The sequence below is a fragment of the Xenopus laevis genome, chromosome 3S, assembly GCF_017654675.1.
Source record: "Xenopus laevis strain J_2021 chromosome 3S, Xenopus_laevis_v10.1, whole genome shotgun sequence".
NCBI classification, from domain to species: Eukaryota; Metazoa; Chordata; class Amphibia; order Anura; family Pipidae; genus Xenopus; species Xenopus laevis.
The window spans coordinates 68,897,116-68,923,733 of record NC_054376.1 but is presented as its reverse complement, the minus strand read 5'-3'; the positions used below and the strand labels follow the sequence as shown (position 1 = coordinate 68,923,733).

Sequence of the window (26,618 nt, the reverse complement as noted above, 5' to 3'; positions counted from 1 at the left end):
TAGCAGCAGGTAGATATAGACACTGATACATTGTTTTTATGTGCAGAATTCAGAAAGCCTTTTGCTAATGTCATAGTTTATGCAAGTAACAAAAACATCTTAAAGGGATTCTATCATGGGAAAAATGTTTTTTTTTTCAAAACGCATCAGTTAATCATGCATTGAAATCCTTTTTTCAAAAGCACAAACAGATTCTTTTATATTTATTTTTGAAATCTGACATGGGGCTAGACAAACTGTGCATTTCCCAGGTTCCCTAGTCATGTGACTTGTGCTCTGATAAACTCCAGTCACTCTTTACTGCTGCACTGCAAGTTGGAGTGATATCACCCCCAACAGCCTAACAATAGAACAATGGGAAGTAACCAAATAACTGCTCCCTGACGCAAGATAACAGCTCCTTGGTACATATGAGAATAGCACTCAATAGTTAAAATCCAAGTCCCACTGCGACTCCTTCAGTTACATTGAGTTGGAGCAACAATAGCCTGCCTTAAAGCAGTTCCATCCTGAAGTTCTGTCTCTTTCTGAAAGCACAAGATCAGGCAAAATGACCTGAGATGGCTGCCAATACACCAAATACAGCTAAACAATACACTTGTTGGTTCAGTAATAATATTTTATGTGGTAGAGTGAATTATTTGCATTATAAACAATGTCATTTAGAAATAAAAACTACATCATAAGAATCATGCCAGTATCCCTTTAACTATAAAATATTGGTAAGTTTTGTTTGTTATAATGCTATTATTAACTTATGTTTAGGAGCAAATGATGCGCAAGAAGCAAGCAATGCACTTGGATGCACGGTATGTCACAATGGTTGAGAATGCCTACTATTACTGTAACCCACCTCCAGCTGAAAAAACGGTGAAAAAGAAGCGACCTCCGCTACAAGAATACATCCGAAAACTTCTTTATAAAGACCTTTCTAAAGTCACCACTGAAAAGGTGAGCTCTCTTTAAACTAGCCAATTGTGTATATTTTCCAGGTTCCAGGCTTCTGAAGATGGTCAGTATTCTATTCAATTAATTTTTGGTTACTTGCATTGTACTTTTTCCCTCCATGGTTATTGTCTGTTTGCAATAATTGATGGGAACATTTTGATAATTTGTGATTGCAGGTTTTGAGGCAGATGAGGAAGTTGTCTTGGCAGGATCTTGAAGTGAAAAACTATGTCATTTGCTGCATGATCAACATTTGGAATGTTAAATACAACAGCATTCATTGTGTAGCCAATCTATTGGCAGGACTGGTGCTTTACCAAGAGGATGTTGGAATACATGTTGTAGATGGAGTGTTAGAAGACATACGCCTTGGGATGGAGGTAAACTAGAAACAAAATTGAAGCATTAACTTTATTGACAACACACTGTTTGAAGGAATAGTTCAGTATAGAAATTGGGTAAATAGATAAGCTGTGCAAAATAAAATAAAAAATTCAATATAGTTAGCCAAAAATGTAATGGATAAAGGCTGGAGTGACTGGATGTCTAACATAATAGCCAGAACACTACTTCATGCTTTGCAGCTCTTGGTTTTCAGGAAGTAGCCAATCCGTTACTTGGGGGGTGCATGGGACATAACTGTTGCTTTTGAATCTGAGCTGAATGCTAAGGATCAATTGCAAACTTACTGAACAGTTATGTCCCATGTGGCCCCCCTTCAAGTCGCTAGCTGACTCAGATTTAGAGAGCTGAAAATCAGAAAGTAGTGTTCTGGCTATTATGTTAGACATCAAGTCACTCCAGCCTTTATACATTATTTTTTGCTAAATTACTATATTAAAAATATTTTTGTATTTTGCACAGCCTATCTATTTACCCAGTTTTTAGTGAACTGAATTGTTCCTTTAAAGCAGTTTGTTCTTAATTTACTTTTTTCATTTTATTTTTTGCCATGGGTGTCCCAATTTCATATTCTATTTTTCATGCATTTGAACAAATCATAAAGGGCCAGTGATGCCAAAAAAGAAAGTTTGAGGAGTTTGTATGCATTGCAATTAAATTATTCTCTGGAAAAGATTGTGTGTGGGTGCTTCAATTAGCTGTAATGTCGCTAATTGTAATAAGCTAACATGCATTGGTTGGGCTTGACAAATTCCAGTAGGGCTGTCACTCACTTTCTTATAATACATTGCTAGAGAACCATTCTACATCAGTGTCACCTTTTATTTATTTAAAGCCAGACCGCACCATTACTAGAAGTTCTCAACCATACACCAGCTAGAGCTTTTCTGGGCTGAGAACTACCATTAATTGCAATTTCAGTTGGTCATATTTTCCATATTTGTTTAGCTGTAGTTGTGAGGGATGTTGAGGGATGCTTTTTCTCCAGCATAAATAATTTGGAGGAGAAACCACACAGACTGACATGAGCCACATGGTCCATACCATCATTTTCATAAGATAATACTATAAACGGGAGTCAAATGTCATTTATGGCTCTCTATGCATGTATAAAATGAAACCACCTGTTGCAACATATTATAGGTTTTGTTTACAATAAATATTGACAAGATATAACAATACAAACATTATTAATACATAAACAATAATTATTCCAAAAAGATAAATACCTAGTATAACTTTTTAAATAAAACATTATAATTCAATAAAATAACATTCCTGAAATTTCATTCAAAACGTTTTTAGTTTCAAAAACAAATTGCTTTTCTTACAGCATACCTCCTTAGCTACTGGCAAAACGGCCAAACAGTGTTTGATAGAATGACACTTTTGTCATAGTTGAAGTACAATAACTGCACTGAAGGCAAATCCCTCATCTGAAAAAAAAGAATACACTATATATGTTTGTGTAAAAATGTATATATTTTTCCATAGAGTTTATACAATATATGCATCTATGTATATTTTGATCTATAAATGAAATGGAGGAAAACCTATTTCTTTCCATAGCTCAGAAAACGGAAACTGTATCTTATTCACAGTCCTACAAACAGTATTAGTTCATACTGCAGGTATTACCATTAACTAGCAACTTGTGTTGCTGAATAATCTTTTAATGAATACTTAGCTAGTCTAGTTTCTTTAGACTTATCATTAATAAATACTGTATCATCAAATGGTTTAATGAAAACCGTCCTAGACATTTTTACTTTTTCAAAAATAAATACTATAGATGTTTGTTGCAAACTATATTTGAATTGATGGATGTTCATTTTTAATAAAAAAAGACTGTAGAAAAAAATTTATACTTTTAGATCATGGTCATGCTAATTCTGCTTAGGAGCTACCTAAATCTGCATAATTAAATACAGTAAACTGCATGTACCCTGTGTGCTAGTGATAAAGTGTTGCAATATTACTGGTGACATCCCCTGGAGGGTAACACTAATTGGTTGCTTTACATTACAAATTATAGTGATTTTATCGGAAAAACACTGCCCTATGTTACAGGGGTTTTATTTTGTCTATCCCCCAGGCCAGCACACTTGTGGAGCATATGCTGTTGCCTCTGAATTGTTGGGCTTTCCAGATAAAGATCAACGATCTTACCTTCTTAAAGTGGACCTGTCACCCAGACACAGAAATCTGTATATTCTAGGATGATACAAGGCTTGTCTTAATAACAGTGTCCACAAAATGGCTCCTGCCTGCTTGCTATAAGTATGAATTCACAGACTAAAGGAAACAAGATTCAAATAATTTATACAGTGTAGTTAAAGTTCATTTTGCTTGACTAATGTGAAAAAATAGGATTTTGAATGATTTTTTTGGGTGACTGGTTCCCTTTAAGAGTATCTATCTATAAATCAAAGGCTTAAATATATTTGTTTAATATCAAAGTAATCAGGAATCAAGTGCAATATCAATCAAGAGGGAAACTAATGTATGCATTATTTGTTACATTTTTCTGCCGTCTCTTCTTGTAGGTTAACCAGCCAAAATTTAATCAGAGGAGGATAAGCAGTGTAAAATTTCTTGGGGAGCTTTACAACTACAGGATGGTTGAATCTGCAGTTATATTTCGCACACTTTATTCATTTATCTTCTTTGGAGTAAACTCTGATGGAAGCCCCAGCCCTCTTGATCCCCCTGAACACTTATTCCGCCTTAGATTAGTTTGCACTATCCTTGACACTTGTGGGCAGTATTTTGACCGTGGATCCAGCAAAAGAAAGCTTGATTGTTTTCTTGTTTATTTTCAGGTATGTAAGTGCTCATTGAATCTATATTCTCTTCTTAATTACATGTGATTTTAAAATCTTGGTTGAGTTCTTGGTCTCTTATTAACCACATTTGTTTAAGACCTGACTGAGGACAGCACTACATTAGGGCCATATTTTATAAGTAACAGAGTAAACCAAACTTTTCTGCTCCAGTGCCAATGTACACTGCATAAAGCTAGACATACTTAGGAAGCTGTGCAACAAATCACCATTGATTACACCATGTTACTTTGCCTCACACAAGACCTCTATATAATTTAGAAGCTATATGTTTAATTTGTGGATTCTATGGTGGGTGGTGCACAGATTCTGGACTTAAAGTCACAGAATCAATAACTTTAATGTGGAACTAGGTGAGGGAGGAGTCGATTGACTACCATCCTAAGGGTAGGGAGGGTAAATGAACCATATCATTTAGAGCCAGACTACCATGGTTTTGTCTAAATTTAAGGAACCATATGTCTCTGTAGTGTATAATACCTAAATATAGTGTTTTTATCTTACCCAACTGACCCTCCTTTACTCATCTTAATTCAATCTCGGGGCACCTGTAAATGTTAAAGCTGAAACCAGAGCTATAAGCTATACAAGGGAGTTTGTAAACTCACAATTCTTCATTCCCTAAATTAACTTATGTGTTTGCAAAACTTTATATTTTATCTTTAACTTTGAAAAATTGATTTTTTACTCAGAACTGTCTATATGACATGATAAAATTAAATGTTTTGTCTCTTGATTTAGCGTTATTTTTGGTGGAAGAAGAGTCTTGATGTGTGGACAAAAGATTACCCATTCCCAATAGATATTGATTATATGATAAGTGATACCTTGGAGCTTCTGAGGCCAAAGATGAAGCTTTGTGTCTCACTGAATGAATCTGTCCGCCAAGTACAGGATTTAGAGCGGGAGTTTTTGACAAAACTAGGTAAGAAAAACAGCTTGTGTCTCGTATAAAGCTGTTGCCGTGAAAGGCTATTTCACACTAATTTACATTTTTATTACATTTTAGCTTGGTATTCATGTATTAATCAATAGATAATTAGGGAATAGCAGGTTTACACCTTAATTTCTGGTGCAAATTGTTAATCACATTAGTGTCTCCATGACAGTATAGGCAGCCAACTTCTGGTAAGTGATTGCTCTTCATGGTTGTATATGGGTCAAAGAATATAAGGCTAATTTAGAGGCATACTGTTTGTTCATCAAGTTCAAATAGATCAAGTTCAAATTTCTCCTTTAATATACTGCTAGATTATTTCAGGAGTTATGTATTTATTTTATTTAGTCTGCCTCATTAATACTGACTGGAAAGGCATTTTATATGATAAATTACAAACTACTTTACAACTAGTACTTCCATACAGTCCAGCACATGAAAATGTGTTTTAGCATACGCCAAGAGGTCCTTTATTAAAGGGGTTGTTCACCTTTGAGATTAGGGATGGGCGAATTTGAGCCGTTTAGTTTTGCCAAAAATTCGCCACCAGCGAATTGTCGCCGACGCCCATTAAAGTCTATGGTCGTCAAAAAAAATTTTGACGCACGGCGAAATGTTTTTTGACGCACGTCTTTTTTTTTTTTTTTTTTTGACGCACGCTGCCATACAAGTCTATGGGCATCATTTCCACGGCGAAACAAGGCAAAAAAAATTGCCCATCCCTATTTGAGATAACTTTTAGTATGATGTAGAGTGATATTCTGAGACAATTTGCAATTGTTTTTCATTTTTTATTATTGAAGGTTTTTGAGTTATTTAGCTTTTTATCCAGCAGCTTCAATTTGCATCTAAACCAATCTGGTAACTAAGGTCCAAATTACCCTAGCAACCATGCATTGATTTGAATTAGAGACTGGAAAATAAATAGGAGAGGGCCTGAATAGAAGGATCAGTAATAAAAAGTAACAATAACAATACATTTGTAGCCTTACAGAGCATTTGTATTTTACAAGGGAGTCAGCAACGCCTATTTGAAAGCTGCAAAGAGTCAGAAGAAAAAGGCAAATAACAAAAAAAAAAACAAAAAACAAATAATGAAAACCAATTGAAAAGTTGCTTAGAATTGGCCATTCTATAACATAATAAAAGTTACCTTAGAGATGAACCACCCCTTTAACACTGGCAAGTCACAGAAACCTGTATGTGTTATTTTTCTCCAACCAATTTAGTTCCAAATGAGCTCCATTGTGTTTGAATAGCACTGTTAAAAACTAGTAACAGTTGTAGGCAATAACAACTAATAATAATAACTTTTATTATGTTATAGTAATTATAGGAACAGTAACACCAAAAACTGGAAGTGTTTTAAAGGAACGAATAGAAAATGTTACTTTGCTCTGGTAAAACAAGTGTATTTGCTTCAGAAACACAACTATTGTTAGATAAACAAGCTGTTGTGTAGCCATGGGGGCCATCATTCAAGCACAACATCAAGTTCTGAAGAATTCCATTGTACACTACAAAGCTTATCAGTTATCTGATAAGTGTCCTTTTCTCCTTTTTTCAGCTTTGAGTGGCTTCACAACATCTTGTTATTCTAAACTATAGTTTTGTTTCTGAAACAAACACACAAGTTGTACCAGTGCAGTACAACAGTATATTTTATTTTCATTAAAAAGGCTTTTATTTTTTGGTGTTATTGTTCCTTTAATGTACATTTTCACTAGACAGGTGTAAGTAAGAATTTCATTTGAACTCCTACTTCGGGCGCAAGTGTATGAACAGCTATTAACCGCTTAAGTTGTGATTTTCTTGAAATTTCAGATCCACTGATCCTTTCATAAATAGAAACCCTGGTCTGTTCTCATCCTTTAGATGCAGGCAAAGACTGGCAGTCTGTGGATTTTGGCATATGCCAGAGGGGCTGATGTAAGATGCCAGAGACTATTTATTGAGCTGGTGGGAGGCTATTTGGGCCTCTGTGGAATTGAAATGGCAGAATATATTTTGGGTCCCAGTCTGGACCCAAAGCACTTAATACCTAGCAAGGTGTAACATCCTGTATGCTGGCTTTTAGAAATAACACCACTGAGGCCAACTTGCGTGTAAAATGTAATTGCATTCAGTGGCAAAACAATCTGGATGTACATTCAATCACCTATATTTAGATTGTTTTGCCATTACATTGACTTGCCAGATCCACTCAAATTTCAGACTTTGTTACATTGTTACAGGATCATTGGTGGATTGCTTTCACAGTGACTCTGTTACAGCTGTCCTTCATTTCCTTTTTTTATACTTTAATCATTACAATTGAATACAAAATATCTACTTATTTCTCTTCCTTACATTAAAGTTTCAGCTGTTGGTTTGCCAAAATACATTTTTATTTTAAGCATAAAATCATATAACATTCTTGGTTCTTTATCAATGATTTATTAAATAACAATATTAATATTGCGTATTAACTTATATATTCTCAACTGATTTATTATTGTAATGAATATAGTCAAGGTAGTGATACGTTTTTAAATATTGTTTTTAAGGTGTGGTAAACTGGCCAGTTACATTTTTAAAATGTTGCTGGTATTAGTTATTTATAATTCAACATTTTTATTAGGTTTTCCAAAGCACAAAAGAGATTGTCTAACAGATCATGATAACCACAATGAAATATGCAAGTCTATAACCGTATCTTACAATGCAAATGAGTATAACACTTATAAAAGTACAATAAGTGCATTGTACAAAGGTAAAAATCAAATTAACAATTTTATGTATTATTCTTTTCTCTTAGTCGGGTAGGATTAGTTGCCTGTAGTGCTTGCCAACAGCCGGTTCTCTAACACCTTCTACTCATTTTAATTAATTTTTGTTCTCATTAAACACAACTCTATGCAGTAAAAAACATTTCACAACAACTTAATTTCTGTTTCATGACTCACAGTTTCATATTTGCTGCAAATTCAAGTTGAAAATATCAGTGTGGCTACAAAAATAGATTCTTGGCAAGAAGTAACCAGGCATGAGTGAAAATAAAACTGAATGTAGAATGTCATGATAGCCCACACTACCATCATCATTTAGGGGTAGGCACCTTCCTAGGGTATAGCTGTTTTCAGAGTTAGAGGGGGCTCTAATCCCAGAATATATGTATTTTGCTGTATAAGCAGCAGCTCATTATTTGAGAGATTGCCACAACTCTTTTGTCCTGTCTTGGCACCCATGCATTGTGTTACTTGAACATTTTTAACCGCAAATGTATTATTTAAAACACTTTCTTCTGGATAAATATTTGAAGCATAATATATACCAAACATCACCATTTTAATGCCATGCTGTTTTCCAAAGGTCTAATGAATGATAAGGAATCAAAACATTCCATGACAGAAGGAGATCTGGTATATGAAGATGATGATGAGGAAGAAGAGGGTGGGGCAGAGACAGAGGAGCAGTCTGGCAACGAAAGTGAAATGAATGAACAAGAAGAAGTGAGTGAATTGATCATTTTATATGTGATTAACAAGAAAATAAATGTGTGAGAATATTTTCTCCTTTATTTTATTTGTTTTAACTTAGACAAGGAAACATTTATAATGTAGACATTCATAGGTATCATTCTCGGAGAACATTTTCAAGTCTTAAAGGAAACCAATACCCCTTAAACAATGTAAGTCTCTATAAAATGATATTGCATAAAACAGCTCATATGTAAAACCCTGCTTCAGGTTAATAAACCATTTTCATAATAATATACTTTTTAAGTAGCATGTGCCATTGGGTAATCATAAATAGAAAATTGCCATTTTAAAAAATAAGGGCCGCCCCCTGGGATCGTATGATTCACGGTGCACACAAACTATACTTGTTAGGTCACATGAGCCAATTAACAGACAGAGTTCTGTCTTTTGCCTCCAAAATTCTTTTTGTTACAGTTAAGCTGGCCATAGACGCAAAGATCCGATCGTACGAATCAACGTACGATCGGACTTTCCCATCTCCCGACCCTCCACTAACCATTCAGATCAAAGTCTTTACCATTCCTATCAAATAAGAACAGATCACCCAATGTTCTGCCCCTGACAGCAATCGTACGATACTTATGTCTGACAACACTAGTGACAGTCTCCCTCTGAAAATCGTACGATCGGCAATACACGCAGAGATATTATCGGCAGCCGACAGAAATTTTCTAACCTGTCCGATCGACCAAACGACCGATCTCCGACGGACGAAAAATGACGGGACTCTCCACGCATGGTCCAAAAATCGTACGAATCCACGATTCGTACGATCGGATCTTTGCGTCTATGGCCAGCTTTAGAGCTGCAGTATTTCTGGTCAGGTGACCTCTGAGGCAGCCATAGACCATCACAAAATGGTGATTCAAGGCAAGAGATGTAAAAGGGCAATATTAACTTAAATATATATTCCAGTTTCCAAATTCTTTAATATGCCACTTAATTTGATATAAACTATCTGTTGCTCAAGTATTCAATTTGGGGTTATATTTTTCCTTTAAAAAGTAAGCAGAGAATTACAAGTTCTGTATCAGACATAGTCACTTACATATTTAGTTGGCCAGAAAGGATTGTGATTTGTTTTTAGTAATTCCCATACGTATCACATTTATGAAAAGGTAAAGAGACTAATTCCTTGACCTTTGATTAATTGGAACAGTCCAGCCATTGATGTGCAGGCCTGATTCATTCTGTTGGTTTACCTTTTATGCCTCTGCAGAACTGCCTAGAAGCATTCTTCTTCTTCTTCAGCATAGACATTCAAGCCTTAACCTAGTGAACAGAGTGGGTCTTGTTGGGCAGAGCCAAGACCCACTGTCCCACATTTTTCATCCCTTCGTTTGCTACCTGAAACAACCTGGGAAAGATGGCAAGAGCAGACTAGAAAATGGCTGGGAAAAAAGTAATGGGTTTTTAAAAAGAGGCATGAGGGAAACTAGGGAGAGAAACATTAGGGATATGTTAAATTGGAGAAGAAGGAGGGCACTATAGGACATGTTTTAACTGCTGGTAAAGGATGCTGTGTGAGAACATTTGTGAAAATGCTAGGTTATTCCATAGCTGTAAATTTCTTGCAGACCTTCCTTTAATACAATTCCTGCATAGGCACAAAAAAATAGTTTGTTCTGCCTGTCTGATAGGAAAAGTTTTTTTTAAGATCTTAGTTTTAACTACTAGTTGAGAGGGAGAGCAAGAGGGGCATATACATTTGTCAACTGAAATTGTATAGAAGAACTCCCTACACTACAATATTGTTTTTGCATAGAACGTTTTGGGCAGCATGTACTAAGGTGTAGTACTTTGCTGAATTAAAGTTGCACTACTAATTCTTGTATTGTAATCACTATAATGATTTTCTTTTTCAATTGCAGGATGCTTCTGAAAATGAGGAGGATGAAAGAGAAGAGGAGGAAGAAGAGAATACAGACTATATGACTGACTCAAACAAAGAAAATGAGACCGATGAAGAAAACAATGTATTTATTATGATTGTATTTCCAAAACTATGCTTGCAAAATCAATGCAATCATATGTATATGCATCATCATTAATCACTCTTGTATAGTTTATTTACATTCAAGTTTGTAGCATACTAATAATTTAAAAAGGTCCTCTCTCCTCCTGCTTGGGGCAGATTTATTAAGGGTTGAAGTGAAAATTCAAATTTTCGATTTATTTATTTATTTATTTTTTTGGTCAAAACTCTCAAATTTAAATTGTGAATTATCCAAACTCGATTTGAGTTTTAATTAGAATTTGAGATTTATCATAATCTGGCCCTTTAAGAACTCGATTACGTCTATTTGCCACCTAAAACCTGCCGAATTACTGTATAAGTCTATGGGAGAGGTCCAGGGATCAATTTAGGGGATGTTTACAGCCTTCCTGACATTCAATTTTTTTCGGATAAAAAAACTCGAATCAAGTTTTTTTAAATTCGATTCGAGTTTTTTTAAATTCGATTCGAGTTTTCGGGTCGATTCAATTCGTCTGAGCTGAGAAAATTTGATTTTATTAATACATTTTGATTGGTCGAATTTTGAGTTTATGGGTGTTTTAAAAAACTCATGAATTCGAAATTCGACCCTTGTTAAATGTGCCTCCCCGTGTCTTTATGATCTTGTATCTTTACAGGAGGTTATGATTAAAGGAGGTGGAATTAAACATGTACCCTGTGCTGAAGATGAAGACTTTATTCAAGCCCTTGACAAGATGATGCTAGAAAATCTTCAGGTATTTGATATACTGTTTAATATTTTTCTTCAATGCAAAATGTCTTTCAAGGAATAATTTTGATTAGCAGAGGTATATTGGGGATGGGATTTGACCATTTTTTTGCTCCTATATGATTTCTCACTGTAAAGGAAACCGTTTATCTTGTTCACTGCTGATCTTGTGATGTATTTGTGTCACAACAACTCCAATGCAGGTGCTAGAGAGGAAGATTTGTAAGTAGGCACTTGAGCAGCGCAGTCCACTAACATCAACCAGCTGTTTATTTTCAGTTACCTTCTTGACTACAGTGTCCAAGTATCATTCGTTAACTAGAAAACAGGCCTCAGTGCAGTAGTGAACGATGGGCTGTCCCACCACACGAGGAATTCATTTGACAAATTCCAGTAGAAACATGCATTGATTGGGTTAATTCTTCTGAAGCAAATACACAGACTGTATATACAGGGATGGGACCTGTATCGAGAAGGGCTCTTGTTCCTTCTGTAGAGTGATAAACTAACAAACATAAGAGATTTATTCATACTTAGCACAGTCACTCAACAGTAATTCAACATAACCAGGCACTCTAAAGTCCAGGCAGAAGTCAAAGAGCCTCCCCCAAACGAAGCTTAATATACAGAATATAAGAAGTATATACATTTTATCAGCTAACATACTATATATGGTCAAAATACATCACTATTGAGTACATTTAATCAGATAGCACACTATATATGGTGAAAATCAAACATTAAAGAGTGTCACATTCTTTGAATTGCTAAAAGCTCTAAATCTTTAAGGTGTTGCTCTATTCTCTCTCTATATCCTGCTCTATGAATCACTAATTTTCCTTACAGGACCCGTTATCCAGAAAGCACAGAAGTAATGAAAACCTTTTCCCATAGACTTCATTTTATCCAAATAATCCAAATTTTAAAAAATTGGGTTTATTTAATGTTTACATTATTTTCTAGTAGACTTATGGGATGAAGGTCTATATTACAGACAGATCCCTCATCTGGAGAACCCTACTACCGAGCATTCTGGATAACAGGTCTCATATCCCATATATCTGTATAATGAATATGGGATAATGTATTTGAAGCATTGTGTTCCTCAACCCAGGGTCGGACTGGGGGGCCCGGGGCCCACCGGGACTGCTGTCCAGGGCCCCCCTCTGGCCCCCCGCTACCGACTGTAAGGCGAAACGCCGCTTGGCATACTTGCCCAGGCGCCGTATCGCGCATCCGCAAAGATCACTAGGAGCGCAGTTTTTGGAAAAACTGTTTGGGAGAGGGGGTCTGGCCCGTCGGGTGCCCACTAGGGTTGGGCCCACCGGGTATTTTCCCGGTGTCCCTCCGGGCCAGTCCAACACTGCCTCAACCTATTTTTTTTGAACTACTGGGCTCACCAATGAAGCGAATAGGAGCATCTAAGCTTTTGAAGTTGTTTGCCATTTCATCCAGTGTATGAAATCTGTAAATTAATATCAGCTGGTTTAGTCCTAATTAATGGCCTATGAAAAGGTTTCTCATTACCATGGTATCACACACGAAGCATCTCATGATGGGTAAAAGCAAAGTGCACTTTCATGATCATTGCAACCTTATTGTTTACTGAGAACAACATTGACATGTTTACATAATGATCTAACATAGAGAATAACATAGAATGAGAATTTGTAGGTCTTAGCCTAGAGACAGAATCTACATCCTGCCTAACCTTGATCAAAAGAGTACATGAAATCTGTTCCTTCATATATTTATTTAGCATACATGTGGGTTTGTTAGACATAGAATATCCCAACAACAACAATAATAATTCATTCACTAGTACATTGTTTTATATGCATCTCAATTATTGACGACGGTTAGTTTAGATTACTATTCATGACATTATTGTGCAGATGTACTTGCTGAAATCTAGCTTGAAAGTAAGAAGTCCAAATTACTACACGTTAAAAGAAATTAAACAAAGGAAGCTAAATGATTTATTAGTCAATTATGCTAATGAACATACCACTTTTGAATCACTATCTTAAAATGGATGCTCCAAAGGCATGTATACCTTACAAAGAAAGAAGAAAGGGAATAACACAGTTTCCTGTTCTTCTTTGAAATAAATATTTGTTTAGTTAACATTTTATTGTCTTGGATATGTCCCTGCTTTGTGGATGTTTCATCAGTGCAATGCCATTGGCTGTATTGTACTAATGCTAAACTAACTAGAAAAGTTACTTAATGTCTTTAAGCAGAAAGAAAGAATTGCACAAGAATTTAGCCTGAGGCCTGCTGGGTCTTGCTTTACTTGGAGCACTGCCACTGCCTAATATATGCTTCTTCCTCTGTACCTGGAGAACATGATAACTAGTCTTTAGCTCTGTGACCAGTATCCTTTTTCTACTAATTCCATTCTCAGCACAGTTCATTGTTAGGACAGGATAATGCTGGCATCAAGTACAAATACTGACTTCAGCCTACATAGAGTTTGTGCTTCTTTATTCCAAATACTATTTTATCATGTTAGTTAAGCAAAATTAATTTTAATTACACTATATAAGCTTGTTTCCTACAGTCTGGGAACTCACAATTATAGCAAGCAGGCAGGAGCCATTTTGTGGACACTGTTATTAAGGCAAGCCTTTCGTCATCTCAGAATCTTGTTTGTGCACCAGAATAGGGGACCCGCTGTCCATCCCCATGCCCTGGCTACACAATTAAATGGTTAAGAGAGCTGGGGGAATGTGGGGAGAGCAGTGACATCTAGGAAGTGCTGAATGGAAAGTGAAAGTAATTGCCTGCCCCACCTCTAAGCCTAAGGGTTAGAGGAGGGGCAGACAATATTTGATTGACAGCTGAGATTTTTAAATGTGTTTACAACAGCTATGGACACTTTAATAAAAAAAAATCTAGATTTCATGTTTAATTTGAAAAGGACTTTTATTATACAGATTTTTATGTTCGACTACAGTTTTGAATGATCATTTGTATTTTTTTAATCATTATTTAGTAACACTCCTATTCATAATCCTGTCTTTAATTCAAACTACTACCTGGTTGCTAGGGTACGTTGGACTCCAGATAGCTGCTACATATATGGATTTTTAGATGCCAAATATGGTCAAAGAACTAATTACAGTCTCAAAATATACCTGCATATTGCCTTTGAAAATGAGTCTTAAAGGGTATATATAGTGGCAAAAAAAAACAAATATTTGCCTTCAGGTTAAACACCTGTGAGATTGAAGAAGAGTACTTATACTTATACTAATTAAGATTTAAACAAAAGCCTCCTTGCTGTTGCTTCATAAATAACTTAAATGGACCCACATTTTTACAGCCTTAATGACATAACAAATTAAATTAAAAATTATGGAAATTTAACTTTTGTGTTGATGTTTACAAGAAAGAAATTCATGTTCTATTTTGTGCTTTGTTAACCATTTAGTATCATGTTACTATTAAGTATTAAAGGAAAACTATACCCCCAAAATGAACACTTAATCAACAGATAGATTACATCATATTAAGTGGCATATCTGTCACCTCTCCAGTCCATAATGAACACTGCTGCGAGGCTCATACACCTCAGCATCCGCTCCTCTTCTGCCTCGCCATTCTGTCAATCCCTGCACTGGCTTCCGTTACCTTTCAGAATCAAATTCAAATTAATGACACTGACTTTCAAAGCACTTCACAACTCTGCTCCACCCTACATCTCTGAACTCATCTCTATATACTCACCCACTCGCTTACTACGCTCCTCTACTGACCTGCTACTCAACTCTTCTCTCATTACCTCCTCACATGCTCGCATTCAAGACTTTGGAAGGGCTGCACCCCTCCTCTGGAACGCTCTCCCACGATCTGTCCGACTTTCTCCCAACCTTTCTGCTTTCAAAAAATCTCTGAAAACGCACTTCTTTCGAGAAGCCTACCCTCACTCTGCTTAACTACCAAACGCAACACCACATACAACACCACATTTCTCACCCACTTACTTCGATCTTGCCCACTCCCACACCTTGTGTATTACTCCCTTCCCTTTAGACTGTATGCCTATGCATAGGGCCTTCCTCACCTTTTTGTACCTGTATTGATTGTAATGTTTGTTACTCCATATGTTCTATGTATGTAATTCATGTGATGTAGTTGTATAATCACAGTTACTTTACAGTGCTACGCAATATGTTGGCGCTATATAAATACATGTTAATAATAATAATAATAATATTAAATATATAGACCAGTTTGGTAAAATTATTTAAGTAAATCTTGCCCTTTTAAATCTCTTGCCTTGAGCCACCATTTTGTGATGGTCTGTGTGCTGCCTCAGAGATCACCTGACCAGAAATACTACAACTCTAACTGTAAAATACAGAACTCTGTCTGTTAATTGGCTCCTAACAAGTATGCTTTGTTGGTATGTTTGTGTGCACAGTGAATCGTACAATCCCAGGGGGTGGCCCTTATTTTTTAAAAATGGCAGTTATCTATTTATGATTACCCAATGGCACATACTACTAGAAAAGTATATTATTATGAAAATGGTTTATTTACTTGAAGCAGGGTTTTACAAATGAGCTGTTTTATGCAATATCTTTTATAGAGACCTACATTGTGGGGGGGGGGGGTTATAGTTTTCCTTAAATGTGCTGGAGGTTTCCTTTGGTTCTAACATGGATTTTGTCTAGTTTCAGGGCCAGTACACTTCTATGTATTATAAAATGATATCTTATAATTACATTTTGCAAGACAAGTTAGCTTGGTGCTGTGTTCTTGTTTTATCCATGTACAGTGGGAATTTAACCTGAGGGTATGAAGACAAACCAGCTCAACTGCCTTTTGCAGGGCCCTTCTATTTGTAATGATTGATAGCATAGCTGAAGTGGCAGAGAACTGTGCTGGCATTTGTTCAGATTTAAGATAGCAAAATTCAGTTTTTTTTCTCCTGTCACAAAGAGTGTTGTAAAACTATGGTTGTAACTGCAATTGCTGAGCAGTACCAAAAATACAGGTTTTGTGTGGGTGTACCTGTGGCTTATCCCTACATGTAACTGTGACAGTTTGCTAAATATTTGCACTGTTAGTGTGCTCCTCGTTGATTGAGTTGTTACATGTAAGCTTCCCAAGGGCCACATACCATACATTGTGTCGTTTTAATACCCAGAAGCTTTCTCTTTCTGATAGCAGCAATATCATTTTATATCAAATTGTTGAGTCTTTACAGCTTGAGATGACCAGTACATTGTGGCTTTTGTACATTAAGTAAAGGCAGCGTTGTATGGATCAATGTACTTTCCTTTTACTCGCTTGTGTTATTTTTCTGAATGGTTTACAAAGTGCATTAAAGGAAAACTATAACCCCAAAATTAATAATTAAGCAGCAGATGGTTTATAACAAATTAAGTGGCATATTAAATAATTTTGCCAAACTGGATTAAGACGGCGGTGATGGTAGAGAAGGAAGTTAATGAGAAACCTGGACCAAAGTAGCAGCGAGGACGTGCCATGAGGGAGAGACTCCGCTGTTTTAGACAGCTGCGGGCATTGTGAAGCATCAATGAGGAATACGGACGAGTCCAATGGAGCGGTGCAGTAGGGTATGCTTTACTGTGTCTTAAACCTACCGCTTATCAGCACTGGGTTTTTAACACGGGGACTTAAAAAGCTGTCCAGTTTGGAAATATCTGCCCACACTATTAACCTCTCCCTTAAGGCAGTTTCACTCTCATAACAAGTGTTCAAGGTTTATTTATAACCTCACAAATATTGATTTGATAAACTTTGGTCAGAGAGAAAGTAACTGTGCACTGTGGTCCCCATACGATTGAAGTATCAAGAATTTGGAACATTTCAACCTTCCCTCCAGTCTGGATTAAAATGATCAAAGTAGGGGAATCCACCATGCCAGGATTCTGGGCTATTTAAGCTCATACTTCCTTCTCCAGGATTTTTAACAGTAAACAGGTGTTCAGAATTCATTACCAGAACAACTGACTTTAATCAGGCTTTCATATGAATTGTTCTATTTATATAATTAATCAATAATGAATTTATATTTGATTATTATGAGTAACTTATTGCACATGAATTGTTATAAACATTTGTAATCAATGTGGTACATACACATGAAATTCAGTTATTAATTAGTAAGACTCTTGTTTAAATAAAATGTAATGAATTGAGATATATCTACAGAGTGCGAATTGAGATTCTTTTTGCTTAAAAATATTTGTCATTTTAAGTCTCACGTACCGCTAGCTATTGCTGACTAAGTAGACTCTCACTAAAGCAATAGTGTGCACAGCCGTTTTCAAATAAATATGTTCAAACTGGAATATTTATTTATTTATAAGTAAATCTTACCCTTTTACATCTCTTGCCTTGAACCACCATTTGGTGATGGTCTCTGTGCTGCCTCAGAGATCACCTGAACAGAAATACTACAACTCTAACTGTAACAGGAAGAAGTGTGGAAGCAAAAGACACAACTCTGTTAATTGGCTCATGTGATGTATGGTTTGTTTGTGTGCACTGTGAATCCTAGGATCCCTGGGGGCGGCCCTTATTTTTTAAAGCAGGGTTTTACATATGAGCTGTTTTATGCAATATATTTTTATAGAGACCTACATTTCGGAGGGTATAGTTTTCCTTTAAGACATATAAGGAGGCAGACATGCATTTTTTCATGCACTACATTGTATTGTATAAGACATGATGGTAAATGCAGAGCTGGGCCAGACGCCCACCTGCTGAGCGCGCGCATACACGAATTGGTGCTCTAGCGTGCGTTGGCGCTAGTGCGCATGCGCGCAAGTGCAAAAACACACGGAAAGGGCTCAAATAGTCAGGGAGAGAGAGGACTGGACATGGAGTAGGCGACAGAGCAGTTACGTGCCTGCCCCCCCCCCCCCCAGCTCTGCGCCCTAGGCACGTGCCTACTCTGCTTACCCCTAGTTCCGGCCCTGGGTAAATGTATTTGGAAGTAATAATTCAAAAAAGTTCTGCAACAGTTTAATGCTTCGGTACACTACAATTAGTTTGACAGTGGTTTATCTTATGAAATGAAAAGCCCACCAGCAGCTCTAATTCAGTGTTGGTGCCTCTTGAAATGCAGATGATCCATTCTGCCATAGGTGGATATGGTGCATATTGGAGGCATTAGGCAGTCTTTTCTTGCAATTTTCTGTTTGGATAAAATGTACATTAATTCATTAAATGACAAAGCGTGTAAAGAAAAGTATTTGTATTCAGTTGCCTAGTTTAGGTTGTTATTTATAGGGTGTCTCGATTATCTGCATACTTGTGTTGTTTCAGTAAAAGTGGCTGACCTGCTACTTCCTCTGATTAGGAAATATAAAATCTCCCTTCAAAGACTGTTCAATCCTCCTGTGTGTAAATTAAATTTAAAAAAAATTAGAATTCTTCTATGAAACACAAGGTACTCGTTTTACTCGCAATTTAAACCATTTACTTTAAGAAAAAAAAATGAACCATAGGAAAGCAGTGCAGTGTTACTTTGCAGGGCCACTGTGACTAAAAATAACAAGCTTTGTGTAATGGATTTTGCTCAGGTCTGCATTTGTCTTTGAACTGGTTGCTGTCATTCCCTCGGCAACCATATTTCCACTGGGAGGGATTGATTTAGCAAAAACATTTTTAAGGTGGAGGCTGTAATTCTTCAACTATTGTTATGTTCAAGACTAATTAAAATGTAATAAAAAAATGTCAATAAATAAACTTTGTTTTTCCTAGCAACGTAGTGTAGAGTCGGTGAAGGTGCACCAGTTAGATGTTGCTATTCCTCTGCATCTGAAGAGCCAGTTGAAAAAGGGACCAGCACTAAGCATTGCCGAAGTAGACACAGAATCTGGGGACACTATGCCATTTGTTATGCTTACAAGAAGAGGTAACAAACAGCAGGTATGTGCCAAAGGTGACATGAGAAAGAAGGTTTAAGTTCTGTTTCCTTACTAGTACATGTCAGAATGCATTTGCTGGATTGATGGTTAACTTTTAAACTTGTAAATGTAAGATCATCTTAAGCTGGTCATGTGCACAGGTTTTTCAGTCAGTTTCCAGTTTAGCAATATATGTCCTGCCAAAATGACCACTTTGCTGTTATTGTACCTGACAATCAGTAAGCCCACGCTGATCTGGGAAAATAGAAAACAAAACCAACCTATAACCTGATCAGCACAAGTTTGTGGATATTGGTTGATTCCAGAGAAGCCATCCTTGATCACTTCGAGTGCCTCTTGCCCACACTTGCTCTGCCCCAACTACACTCCCAACAGAACTTCATGGTTCTATTGCTTGATTTGGGTGACATTTCTGCGTATTTAAATGGTTGGGGGTATGTAAACATTCTGGTGCTAATTACTGGCTGGGCTGTTTTTGTGGGTGAATTGACCTGTTTGTGGTTCAGCATTGATAGGCCTGAACTTATGCCTTGTGATCTGACTTATCAGTCTCAGTTAGTCTAGTGGAACACTGTAATTCAACCATCCTTGTGTGTCACCAGATAATACTAGTATTTTCCAGTTACTTTAGGATAGATTTCATGTATGGTCAGTTTTAGGTACAAAGTTGATCCACAGACTGGTTCTGTTTCCTTCTTGAGAATCAGAAAGTATCTGCCGATTTAAGCAGGTGGTTTCACCATGACAAAAAATTTTACTTGATGAATGTGTGCCTTTTTCAACCTCATCTACTATACTACTATATTTATATATATATTTGCAAGCAACACTTTATTTTGATAAATACTATTACTTGTGTAATAATTCAGGACCACTTAAAGGACCAGCAATGAATTTAAAAAAGACTAATTTACAGTTAATCCCCCCCCCCCCAACATATGCAAATGTAATATAATATTGTGTAGTGGAAACGGACCTTTTTAAGGCCATCTGGCACACAGACATATTTAATTGCAAGGGTTCTATCAGGGAAATCCCTTCTCTATTAGCAGCTGCTTCTCATTGTGGTTAATGTGAAAAAGCTACGATACTTCACACTTCATTGTCAATTTGCATGTATAACCTCAGAATACATCATTTCTATTGCTATAACAGGAGAATGGGAAGAGACTACTGGGCTTTTATTTCTGTGGTTTCCCTAAGAATACGGACAACTGAAAAATTATAAGCTGTAGGAGCATGTGCAGTTGAAGCTGACCTGGGCTTCTCTTCAGCTGTTCATGCTTCATATCCGAGATTGTACAGAAGAAGGCAAAAATAAATGGCTGAAATAGCAACTTTAGCATATATTGGGCCTTCCTCCAGATTGCAAGGTAGCATGTTTGGACCCAAGTATTGTTCTAAATAGCATCTTTATGCTTAGGTTTGCATCAAAGCTAGCATTATGCACTTACGTTTGTAAAGAAGTCCTGATGTTGTATTATAATCACAAGAAAATTCTCAAAAGAACGAAGTTTCTCCAGGAGTTGTCGTAACTGGTTATTATCTTAGCGAAATATCCGTGTGTTTTTTCAGTTTAAGATCCTCAATGTACCTATGTCCTCCCAACTGGCTGCAAATCACTGGAATCAGCAGCAAGCTGAACAAGAAGAGAGGATGAGGATGAAGAAACTCACACTAGATATCAATGAGCGTCAGGAGCAAGAAGATTACCAAGGTACATGTGTCTCCTTTTATGTGTGACACTGCTACTTTTTCTTACCTTAGTATTGACTTGATGGCCAGACAGGCATATTGCAGCATTTTGACTGGGATAGAAACATTGCGGTCCAAAACCCACATGTGCCATAAATCTAAAGGTGGCCATGCACGGAGCTATATAAGCTGCTGACAGTCTGCAGCTTATTGGCCAGTGTATGGGGCCCTCTGACGGGCTTCCGTGATCGATATTTGCGGAAAATCGGCCAGATGTCAATCGTCCAGGTTTAAAAAACCTGTTGGAGGACCGCATTGATTCATTGATTCATTGATGCTGCCCTCAATCCGGCCACCTGTATTTGTATTTGGCCCACGATCAGATGACGATATCTGCCACTTTAATGTGGACATATCGTTCTGCCATGGAATATAGCTAGATATATATATATATATATATATATATATATAATATGCAAAAAATAAAGCCGCACTGACAGGACTTGATGAAAAAATATAGTGTTTTATTCAATTTTTTTTCATCAAGTCCTGTCAGTGCAGCTTTATTTTTTGGATATAATTATCATGTTAATTTGACCAGCACACAGGCTTTTTTTCACTTGTCGCTGTGCACCAGATTTGTGCCATTTATTTATATATATATATATATATATATATATATATATATATATATATATATATATATATATATATATATATATATATATATATATATATATATATATATATATATATATATATATATATATATATATATATAAAACAAGGGAAAGTTGTGCTCACCACTATTTTTTAAAACCATGAGGCTGTGACCACAAAATACATATAGTCAAATACAAGAGTCCTCTGCACTCAACCCATTATCAATATATTTAAGACAGCGACATTTTGTGCATACTGCTACTAAAAAATGCCTTACCCTTTAAACAAAACAGGGATTGTTTGTCCATATATTGCAATATATTTAAGCTGGCCAACTACGTCAAAGTCATCCCATATCTGGCCAGTCCTATGCTCAATTTTATCTGATTCATTAAGAATTCTGTTGCTTCATTATACATTTTACAAAGGGACTTGGTTTTACCTGCAACCACTATTTTTTAAAACCATTAGGTGGGGGTGCAATGAGGACTCTTGTATTTGACTATATGTATTTTGTGGTCACAGCCTCATTGCACCCCCGCCTAATGGTTTTAAAAAATAGTGGTGAGCACAACTTTCCCTTGTTTGTTATAGTTTATACAGGAGCAGTGACCAGCTCCATGTTGTAGCTCCCACCCTTCCCAGCTATAGTCAGGTGATCCCACTGGTGTCTAATAAAAGGGCAGCCAAGTATGGAGGTTTACTTTGAAAGCAGCAAGTTAAGTTGCAGGTAAAACCAAGTCCCTTTGTAAAATGTATAATGAAGCAACAGAATTCTTAATGAATCAGATAAAATTGAGCATAGGACTGGCCAGATATGGGATGACTTTGACGTAGTTGTCCAGCTTAAATATATTGCAATATATGGACAAACAATCCCTGTTTTGTTTAAAGGGTAAGGCATTTTTTAGTAGCAGTATGCACAAAATGTCGCTGTCTTAAATATATTGATAATGGGTTGAGTGCAGAGGACTCTTGTATTTGACTATATATATATATATATATATATATATATATATATATATATATATATATATATATATATATATATATATAAATATATAAATAAATATATAAATATATATATATATATATATATATATATATATATATATATATATATATATATATATATAAATATATAAATAAATATATATATAAATAAATATATATATATATATATATATAAATAAATATATATATATATATATATATATATATATATATATATATATATATATATATATATATATATATATATATATATATATATATATATATATATATATATATATATATATATATATAAATAAATAAATCGAATGACTTGACAAAGGCCCCAGTGAGGGTCGAAACTTCGATCTGTGCAATAATAAATAATTACTTTTTTTGCAAGACCCTGTTGTGTAACAGCTTTCATTCGATTTTTATACATATATCCTGTTAGCACCAGGGCAACAAACCCAGTTAAGTGAGTGCAGGAGGCGTTCTAGAATTTTTATGTATATATATATATATATTATATATATTTTATATATATTTTTATATATATATATATATATATATATATATATATATATATATATATATATATATATATATATATATATATATATATATATATATATATATATATATATATATATTTATATATATTTTTATATATATATATATTTATATATATTTTTATATATATTTAGATAGATAGATATATAGATATATAGATATAGATAGCATTTATATTTTAAAGGTGATGTTCCCCTTTAAATTAATATTTAGTATGATGTAGGGAGTGATATTGTGAGGCAATTTGCAATTGGTTTTTATTTGCGTGTTTTGAGTTAAGTTTTTAATAAGCAGCTCTCCAGTTTAAATTTTTAGCAATCTGGTTGCTAGGGTATGAATTACCCAAGCAACCATGCATTGATTTAAAAAAGAGAATGGAATATGAACAGGAGATGGCCTGACTAGAACAATGAGTAATAAAAAGTAGCAATAACAATAAATGTGTAGCCTTACAGAGCATTTGTTTTTTTAGATGGGGTCAGTAAATATTGAAAACCAATGGGAAAATTGCTTAGAATTGACCCTTCTATAACATACTAAAAGTTAACTTCAAGGTGATCCAACCCTTTAACTACAAGGGAAGTTTTATAAGCTAGTATACAATCCCATTTAAAAGAACAGTTTTACATGAAAGCATTTTTGTAGGTGAAATTTACAGTGGTGAGGTAGGTCCATAATCTTTTTATATGTGTTAACAGAAATGTTGCAGTCATTGGCTCAGCGCCCAGCACCTGCCAACACAAACCGAGAGCGCAGGCCTCGATACCAGCATCCAAAGGGAGCACCTAATGCAGATCTCATCTTCAAAACTGGGGGCAGGTGAGCTGCATTGTTATGATTGTTTTAGTATTTCTTCACAAAGGGTTACATGTTTGCCACAAACAACATAGCAACATTTTGGATCCATACATGGGTAGAGTTTGGATCAGTTAGATCAATTCTGGACAATATTTTCTGTCTTTTTATTCAAGCATAACTATAAGCGCAATCCATTACTTTACTGTACATGTATATCTGTACTTTTTTTCCTCTGGAAAGTGTGTTGCACCTCTTGATGCACCGGATATTGTAATTATAGCACCCTACGTTGTAATAATTTTTTTTTAATTTCCAGTTAAGTATGGCAAATACATTGGGTGGCTCGGGCAATATGGAAGCTTTCTCTTGTGGCAAAACTGTCCCTATAAAAAGTTGCCAAGAGTTTGCAAGTGTCAAATATTGAATTACAAAGATGTGGCAGATTTATAAAAGATCAAATAGTCCATTTGAATTTTCAAGTTTAAAAATTCACACATTCGAATTTTAATCCTTTTTTCGAATGTAAATTCGAATGTGAGATTTATAACACCTTGACCATGGAAAGAGTCCTAATTCGAAAATTCGTCACCTAAAACCTGCCTAGTTCATGTACAAGTCAATGGCTTGTCGATTCATATTAATCAAACACGATTCAAATTTTTGGGTGGGAACCATTCGATCGAATATTAACTGTTCAGATTTTTTCTTAAATAACCTCCCAGTCGAATTGAGTTTATTCGAATTGTGAGTTTATTCGAATTTCAAAAAATTCACATGAATTCTAAATTTGACCTTTGATAAATGGACCTCTGAGAGTCGTTCTGAAAATAATTCCTTGAGTGATGTTTATTAAATTGATCAAATTGGTTCTTTATGTTTTACTAGGTTTTTTTTTTTATGTATGAATGCTATTGTCTACAGATATCTTTGGCTCACTCTCTAACATTTATTTCATAGGAGACGTTGATCCAGCAAAGTCATTCCATTGGGCCCTGTGTTGTCAACATGGCTAGTGGAAACCTCCAGAAATTGAAAGAGATCAGCAGCACACCACAGCATGTTCAGAACAGAAGGTTGGGATGGAATCCTGGGACAGGGCTTGGGAGCAAGGTGAAGACAGCAATACCAGCTTCTGCTTCAGACAGACCACTGACACACGGAGTGGAGTCCTCTTCGTATCTGCAAAAACACTCAAAGCAGCCTTACATTCAATGAAAAGCACTAAGAGGGTTTGCTTTATTAGCAGGCAGTTTGGCTAAAAGTAGACAGAAGTTTAATTTAAGATAGACATGCATTGCAACTGAATTGTAGTTTTCCAGTGTTAAGAAGATCCAGATGCAGCGCTGGGTGCAGGACTGGACGTCACGCTCTTTGAAAGAACAGAGACCAAGATTCAGGAGTTCCAAATCAATAGCCACAATGGCACAAAGGGGCAAAAAGTTGGAAATGTCGAAAGCAGGACATTGGACGGTTGAAATTCGGAGTGCAATAAATACTCCTAAAAAGATTTTTTTTGTTTTAAATGTGTGTGCTTTTTTTTCTCTGTAACAGTACAGTGTGAGATGGAAAGACACTGTGCCTTCTAGGCAATGCCAGATCAGACTGAGCTTTTTTTTTTTTGGCTGTGTGTAGAATTTGCCAAAATGTGCATAGAGCTAAATGTGCAATTTGCATTTCTCTTCCATTCCTATACCAGCTGAACACACGGAATGACCACACTACCAATAAATGCTCTATTTTGGCTTCCCATCATTTAACCTGTCCAAGAATTGCAGCTGAGTACTAGTAAGGAGTGAAGCAGATGGCAATGATAACATTGAAGGCTAGATCTTTGGTATATACAAGTTTAATCTGAAAAGTTATTTTTCTCAACTTTTCAATCTGCAAAGTAAATAAATCTTTTTCTGTTTGACAGTGTATTGATTAGTTCTTCTGGGTTTTGATCAATGCACACCATTTAGATCTGTTTAATTAGTTTACTGCATTTACCAGGCATTGGCAGAAGAATAGCAATAATGCAATAAGCCTGCATTTGTATTGGAGTTCAGTTTAAAAGCATTTCTGGAATCCATTTGTCTATGCCTGTCTGTTTATCCATCTGTTTTATCTGTTTGTGTGTTTTTGTATGAGATTGTTTTGTAATATAAATATGATGTTTTGGCACACGTTTTGATATTTTATGTCAATTTACTGGCTGGCTTTCCCTACAGTTGAAGACCTGAAGCAAAGTTATATTATGATAGTACAAAGTTTAATGCACACAGCTGCTTTTAGTTCATTGCCATTGTCCAAAGGAAAGTAAAATTTACAGATTTAATTTACTTCAAACCATTGATATTTCCATATCTGTTAGGGCTAAACTACGCAGGCGATATTGTAGGCTGGTGTTTGACAGATGCCATCCTACAAGTCGAATGTAAATGTATGAGTTATAAATTACAGAACAGCTAATTCTAAGAAACTTGAAATGGGGGTCATCTTAAAAAACAAATGCTCTGTAAGGCTTTTTATTTCGGCTTTTTCTGTTCAGGTCCTTTCCTATTCATATTCTAGTCTCTAATTAAAAAATAACTAACTAAAGGGGAACAATCCCTTTAAGTGTTGCA

The 26,618-nt window shown here is 35.6% G+C and overlaps 1 protein-coding gene across 3 annotated transcripts in view; it reads left to right on the top strand.

Annotated features, from left to right (window-relative positions):
* upf2.S (UPF2, regulator of nonsense mediated mRNA decay S homeolog) overlaps window positions 1–26,177 on the top strand; it is a 45,344-nt gene extending 19,167 nt beyond the window's left edge. Inside the window, exons 12-22 of one of the 3 annotated variants that reach the window (XM_018254453.2) lie at window positions 766–951; window positions 1,125–1,328; window positions 3,897–4,172; window positions 4,935–5,118; window positions 8,482–8,621; window positions 10,523–10,627; window positions 11,286–11,384; window positions 19,124–19,291; window positions 20,866–21,007; window positions 23,913–24,033; window positions 24,970–26,177. In XM_018254453.2, coding sequence (XP_018109942.1) covers window positions 766–951; window positions 1,125–1,328; window positions 3,897–4,172; window positions 4,935–5,118; window positions 8,482–8,621; window positions 10,523–10,627; window positions 11,286–11,384; window positions 19,124–19,291; window positions 20,866–21,007; window positions 23,913–24,033; window positions 24,970–24,979 — 1,635 coding nt within the window. In that variant the 3' untranslated portion in view covers window positions 24,980–26,177. 3 annotated transcript variants of the gene reach the window in all.
* Window positions 26,178–26,618: the final 441 nt, after the last annotated feature.